This window comes from Ipomoea nil, unplaced genomic scaffold, assembly GCF_001879475.1.
Source record: "Ipomoea nil cultivar Tokyo-kokei standard unplaced genomic scaffold, Asagao_1.1 scaffold0480, whole genome shotgun sequence".
Taxonomy (NCBI): Eukaryota; Viridiplantae; Streptophyta; class Magnoliopsida; order Solanales; family Convolvulaceae; genus Ipomoea; species Ipomoea nil.
In genome coordinates, this window is record NW_017616908.1 from 3,348,216 (window position 1) to 3,355,412 (window position 7,197).

General features: G+C 37.4%; 1 protein-coding gene across 1 annotated transcript; it reads left to right on the top strand.

Moving 5' to 3' along the window:
- Window positions 1-5,344: 5,344 nt before the first annotated feature.
- Window positions 5,345-6,873, top strand: LOC109173402 (zinc finger BED domain-containing protein RICESLEEPER 2-like). The gene is made up of 2 exons (XM_019322630.1): window positions 5,345-6,811; window positions 6,853-6,873. The coding sequence occupies exons 1-2, from the start codon at window positions 5,345-5,347 to the stop codon at window positions 6,871-6,873; spliced, it is 1,488 nt and encodes a 495-aa protein (XP_019178175.1).
- Window positions 6,874-7,197: the final 324 nt, after the last annotated feature.

Below are 7,197 nucleotides of genomic sequence, written 5' to 3' on the forward strand. Positions count from 1 at the left end.
GGTGGGGCGGCGGGTGGAGCCCTACCCGCCATTCCGCCCGCGGGTACAATACCCTGTACAAAATAATCCCTTCGGGAATTTTCAACACCAAGCTCAAATTCAAGTCCAAAACACCCAAAATCTCACCAAATACAACAAAATGACTTGAACCAAAGGAATAGCCAAGCAATGGCATACAAGAACCCTAATAACAAGCTCTAGATATGCATTTTCACAAGATAATGCATCAACACTCACATTTCATTGCAACATCACATGTAGAATCCAAGAAATCATCATATAGGTAAGTAAAATAGATTTTGTAAAGCATGGGTTACCTCTTGTAGACAAAACCTTCACTTAATACACCTTTCCAAGCTCCTAACAAGGTTCTCCTTCAACCCCAACTTCAAGAACACACCAAAAGACCATAAAGATTTCATCTTTAGAAAAAGATACCTTAGAAAGCACTAAAAACACAAAAGGACCATAGATCTTACCATCCTAGATGCTCAAGAGTAGGAAAGGTGGAATCTTGGAGACAAACTTTGAAGATCTTGGAATACCCAAACTTAGCTTGAAGGAAAAGCTAACTAAATTTTTAGGGAGAAGGAAGAGCTTTTGATTTGAAAGTGTTAGGGAAAGAATGAAAGATTTCTTCTAGGTTAGCTTTGAATACGATCATGCGGTGAAATGTCTTCATTACCCTTACTAAGATGAAGAAGTATAAGGGAACAAGGGAACTACTCACAAGCTTAGAGTACAACTCATTGACTTGGGTTGACTAGTCAATTACTAGTCCCCGACCATTGAATTTTCAGGAATTTAAAGAATAAATTACCAATTAGATTAGGATTAATTACTTAATTAATCCCTAAATAGAATTTGGATTTGCAGGGTGTCACATCCTCTCCCCCTTAAAAGAAGCTTCGTCCCCGAAGCTTGGGTACGACGAATCAAAACATACGATGAAACAAAACATCAATGTGACAAGAGTGTCAAGAATATCTTTTTGGTCAAAACTTAAAGGGTTCAAAAGGTATCAAAACAAGCAAGAAGTCATAGCATTGAGACGTGAAAGAAATAACCAATAGAGTTCTTTGAGCATAACGAACACTAAAGCAAACACAACCACCAAACTTCCAACCACACCAAAGGTTCTAAACCACTAATTCCTAGTACAACCCACAAGACTAACTACTCAACAAAACTAACAAACAAGAACGAACACACAAAGCAAACAGTAGCAACAACAAAAAAGATAATGACAAGCTAAGGAAAGGTAGACGGGGTTACCACAACACCGCGCTAGAACGACTCGCTCTCCGATTCCTCGGTGTCTTCATCGACTCCTCATCATCTCCTCTTCGGCTCGAGTTGGCCTTTATCTGATCTAACCTCTGGTGAACTGCCACGAACTGCGTCTTCATAAAAGCAAAACCCTCTTCTATCATCTGGTTTTGTTGGCGTAGAGGGTGACCACACGCTCTTCGTGCGTCATAGCTTCGTGCTCTCTCTTGGTTTGGGCTTCTCTCCTCCTTCGGTTCTCTTCACTTTCCGGATCACTTTCCTCAGCCTCGGCAGCTGCTCCAACGACCGCGTCATCCTCTTCATGGCCTTCTTCTTCATCATCACCCACATCACCTCCTAGGCTCTGAACCGTGAGGTTCAACTTTCCGACAGGAATCTCGAGCTCAACCACTAACTCATCTCTCTCCTCGGGGGTTTTCCTAGCAACTTCCTTGAGAGTGATGTATTCACCGTCGTCCAACTGGAACAAGTTGCAACTCCGCAGATTGATAGCATCCAACACCATCATACTTACGGGCTTCGGCACACAACCTTCAACACTCACGCCTTTCCTGGCAAAGATCCAACTCAAAACCATCCCGTACGGTAGACTCTTCCGGTTGTGATCTCGGCAGAAGACCATGTGTTGCAACATCAAGGCTGGCAGGTTAAACTTTACCATATTCTTCAGACAGAATGCAAAGGTACACTCTAGCTTTCCCAACAATCGACTTTTGTTGTTATTGGGCAACAAACAATCCGACACGAGCATCACCAAGATTCGTTGCTCAGCAGACAACCATTACTTCTCCGGTCTCGAGGCTTGAGTGAAACCACTCGTTCGACCCAACAGATAACTCAAATAGTCCTGGTACCCCATGGTATCCGTACTAATCCAAGAGTTACCACTGTACTGTGAAACTCCCGTAGCAGATAAACTTAAGAGCTGAGCTAGCCTATTTTTAGACAAAACAACTTTCACACCCCTCACTTTAGAGGTAATCTCTAGCTTTCCATCATCTTTAGTCACCACCATGTGACGATAAAACTCCTTAACCAAGCTCGGGTATGTCTTGACCCTTATGGTGAGAAACCCATCTAACAAGCCTTGATACCTCAACATATCTAACAAAGAACTTGTAAAAGATTCCGGGTCAAAAGCTTTACCTTCTAAAACGAGATAATGGGTATCCACCCATTCCACTTCTCTTGCCAAACCACACACGCTAGCATTTCAACACCGAACTAGCATGCTTATCAAACGGGTAAACAAAGCATAATTCTGAAGAACATACAAGACTCATCATGGTTCAACGAATCACAAGGTTGAACACTTAGTACGATTCAAGACACCAAAACCTACATGGAATCCTACCATATAGTTCTAGGCATATGAAACATCAAGAAGACACTCAAATAGTTCCACAAAAGAGCATCGGGAAGTCAAAACATCAAATACCGAGTCAAAAGAATCACGGGGAACAAATCCCCACACAAGCCCACATTGTACCCCGCGGGTGGTGCGATGGGTGGGCCCCCACTCGTGGTTCCGCCCGTGGGAACCATGTCCCACGAGGAGTGTACCCCGCGGGTGGGGCGGCGGGTGGAGCCCAACCCGCCATTCCGCCCGCGGGTACAATACCCTTTACAAAATAATCCCTTTGGGGATTTTCAACACCAAGCTCAAATTCAAGTCCAAAACACCCAAAATCTCACCAAATACAACAAAATGACTTGAACCAAAGGAATAGCCAAGCAATGGCATACAAGAACCATAATAACATGCTCTAGATATGCATTTTCACAAGACAATGCATCAACACTCACATTTCATAGCAAAATCACATGTAGAATCCAAGAAATCATCATATAGGTAAGTAAAATAGATTTTGTAAAGCATGGGTTACCTCTTGTAGACAAAACCTTCACTTAATACACCTTTCCAAGCTCCTAACAAGGTTCTCCTTCAACCCCAACTTCAAGAACACACCAAAAGACCATAAAGATTTCATCTTTAGAAAAAGATACCTTAGAAAGCACTAAAAACACAAAAGGACCATAGATCTTACCCTCCTAGATGCTCAAGAGTAGGAAAGGTGGAATCTTGGAGACAAACTTTGAATATCATGGAATACCCAAACTTAGCTTGAAGGAAAAGCTAACTAAATTTCTAGAGAGAATGAAGAGCTTTTGTTTTGAAAGTAGGGGTGGGAATATGCCAGGCCCCTACACAGGGGCCTATGGCCTGGCTTATTTAGGGCCTGGCCTGTTTAGTTAAAAGGCCAGGCCTAGGCCTAGTTAATAGCCTATTTAGTTAAATAGGCTCAGGCCTATATGTGAAGGCCTGGCCTACGAGCCTGCAAGCCTGGCCTGTTTATGTATATAATATATATAAAATATATATTTAATATTAATTATTTTATATTATATTTTATAACTAGTATTTTGTAATAATTACAATATAACCCAGTATATATATATATATATATATATATATATATATATATATATATATATATATATATATATATATATATATATATATATATATATATATATATATAAAGTCAATAAGATCTGATAACCCTAGGACTGCCTGTCTGCGTTTGTCGCTTTGTCGACTTGTCGTGTACTCGTTTCTTCCCCAAAATTCGAAATCTTCGAATCGACTACAAGTCTACGAATCCTACAATAAACAAGATTGTCGCGACTCCGGCGAGGCTGCAGGCGGTGAAGCGGCGCGGAGAGGGGCTCCGAGCGGCGAGGCGGCGAGCGGAGTTGGACGACTCGTAACTGCTTTTCTGCTATCTGCTTGGTGGCGACCGGCGACCGGCGAGGTTAGTGAAGTTAGTGTAGTTTTCTTAATATACGTTTACATGTTTAATTGTTTATTGAAGTAGTAACTAGTACGGTTTGTGCTATCTGCGTTTCATCCCTTGTTTATTGAAGTAGTAACTCAGATAGTTTGAGTGGCTGGAGTGGTTGTCTGAGTTTGTGACCGATCACGTAATAATAAAAACTAGAAGCATGAACCCATACACTGATACACATAATAAACCTGTTGAAAACAAAGATCAAGTAATGAATCAGCTAGTTAAAGGATACAGTGAATCACTAATAAATTAATGTTGCTTTAATTGTAATGTGAACTTGTAATGAGCAGTGATTATATTTAGTTAATAAATTAATTGACAGCAGTGATTATTTAGTTTAGATGAATAAATAAATATATATATATATATATATATATATATATATATATATATATATATATATATATATATATATATATATATATATATATATATATATATATGCAGAAAGAACTGTAATGAGCAAAAAAATTCACTAATAAATTGATTAGTTATGCAGTAGTTGTTTATTGTTAAATGGTATGCACTAATTGTTTATTCTAAGTTCTAACTTATTAGTTATGCACTTCTGTTTAGTAATAAATTAATTAGTAATATAAACTGTTTAGTAATAAATTGATTACTAATAGTTACTAATAGTGACTAGTCCTATTTAGTATAATCTTTATTAATAAATTAATAACGTAGTCCATACTTGTTTATAGTAATAAACTAATTATGTTTAGTTGTTTATAATAATTAATATTAGATACTTAGATGTTAGTTTGTTTATGTGTTTTGATGGCTGAATATTTATATAGGATTACAAGTAACAATACAAATGAATCTATTCCTGGAGAAGTGAATGTGCAAGTTACAACTACAACTCCATCAATTTCTTCAAGTCAACCAATTGAAAGTAACAATTCAGAAGAAGTCAATAGGGTTGATAATGATTCAATCTTAACAAAAAAGCGGAAAAAAACATCTCCGGTATGGAATGATTTTGAAGAAATTCAACTTGCTAATGGTACAAAGAAAGCATTGTGTTTGTATTGTAAGGAAAAATACTCTACTGGTGGAAAGGGTGCAAGCACTAGCTATCTTAAGATCCGTTGCAAATCTCTCGAAAAAATAAGCAAACAACGATACAATTTCGCCCGCCTAGTGAATCTGGTGGTAATCCCTTTATTGTTCCTAATGCTAAATACTCCAATGAAAAGATGAGAGAGATTATTGCTAGTGGAATTATGGTGCATGAGCGACCATTTAGCATCGTAGATGATGACATATTCATGTGGGCTTTTGAATATGCAAATCCAAATTTTAGAAGAGTCAGTCGTAAAACAGCAAGAAGTGATTGTTTGCAATTGTATGAAGCTGAAAAGAATACTTTGAAAAAGATTTTGAATAATGTGAGTAAGGTTAGCATTACAACAGACATGTGGAAGTCAAGTCACCAAGTAGTTGAGTACATGGTTGTGACAGGTCATTTTGTTGATGCAAGTTGGAACCTTGAGAAGAGAGTTTTGAATTTTATCAAAGCGCCTCCTCCTCGACGAGGAACAGATATAGCAAATGCTATTTTCAAGTGTTTGAGAGGATGGGGCATTGAGAATAAAATATTCTCAGTAACTGTTGAAAATGCATCTTACAATGACTCTTGTGTTAGAAGTTTGAAAGAAAACATGTCATTGAGCAGTAAGTTAGTACTTGATGGTCAACTTTTTCATGTTAGATGTTGTGCTCACATTCTGAATTTGTTGGTGCAAGATGGCCTTAACACTATTAAAGATGTCATTCACAATGTTCGTGAAAGTGTGAAATTTATAAATTCTTCAGATGCAAGGCTAAAGTCATTCCATGAAGTTGTTGAATTAAAAGGATTGAAAGAAAGGAAACTTATTCTTGATTGTCCAACAAGATGGAACTCTACATTCTTGATGTTATGTACTGCAAGTAAATTTAAGCATGCATTTTCAGATTACAATGAAAAAGAGCCACATTATAAGTATGCACCATCATTTGAGGATTGGGACAAGATTGAGAAGGTTTGTAAACTTTTGGAGGTTTTTAATGATGTCACTCATGTCATCTCAGGTAGTGATTACCCTACTTCTAACTTGTATCTTGCTGAAATTCAAAGGGTGAAAAAGGTTATTGATAATGCAGCTGAGTGTTTTGACATGTTCATGCGTGACATGGCAAAACCTATGAAAGCAAAATTTGACAAATATTGGGGGGAATGTAATTTGTTAATGTCTATTGCATGTGTTTTAGATCCAAGGATGAAATTAAATGGTATTAAGATAACTTTTCCCTTATTGTATAAAACACCAAGTGATGTTGAAAAGAATGTGGAGAAGGTGAAAAATGCATTACAAGATTTATATCTTGATTATGTGAACTTGTATAGTCAAGATGCTACTTCTACTAGTGGACATAGTGAAGTCAATGTTGAAAGCAGCACTCTAGTTGATGGTGGACAACAAATGGATAAAGGGATGCAAGAATTATTGAGTATGGTCTACCAAAGTCAATCAATTCCTCTTACGAAATCAGAGTTGGAGACATATCTTGAGGAAAATCTTTTTGTTCCTTCTTCTACTTCATCTTTTTGTGCCTTGGCGTGGTGGAAAAATAATAGTCCAAAGTTCAAAGTTTTATCAAAGATGGCTTCTGATATACTAGTTGTTCCTATTTCAAGTGTGACATCTGAATCCACATTTAGTGCCGGAGGAAGAGTCATTGATGAATACCGTGCAAGCTTAAATGAGGAATCTATTGAAGCTCTTATTTGTGGTGGGGATTGGCTTCGTAACAAGTACGGGCTGAAGAAAAAACAAAAGGTACGAACGTACTTGTTACTTTAATATTTTATATTATTTTATATTACTACTTGTTACTTTAATTATGAGCACTTGAACTTGTAATTGACTTCATTATTTATTCTCAATTTTTTTTCATTGTGTAGGGAGATTCTGGACAACAGGAGATTATGTTAAAGCCATGACTTGTTTCATTTTATGTTTGAATACTATTGTTGTTATTATGTTTAATGTTTCATGTTTGTATT

What these genes read in the sequence shown, in the direction of transcription:
- LOC109173402 (XM_019322630.1), top strand. Translation starts at nt 5,345, where the DNA reads ATGAGAGAGATTATTGCTAGTGGAATTATGGTGCATGAGCGACCATTT. An exon ending in AGATGGCTTCTGATATACTA is followed by an intron (nt 6,812 to 6,852) that starts GTTGTTCCTATT and finishes ATCCACATTTAG; the next exon opens with TGCCGGAGGAAGAGTCATTG.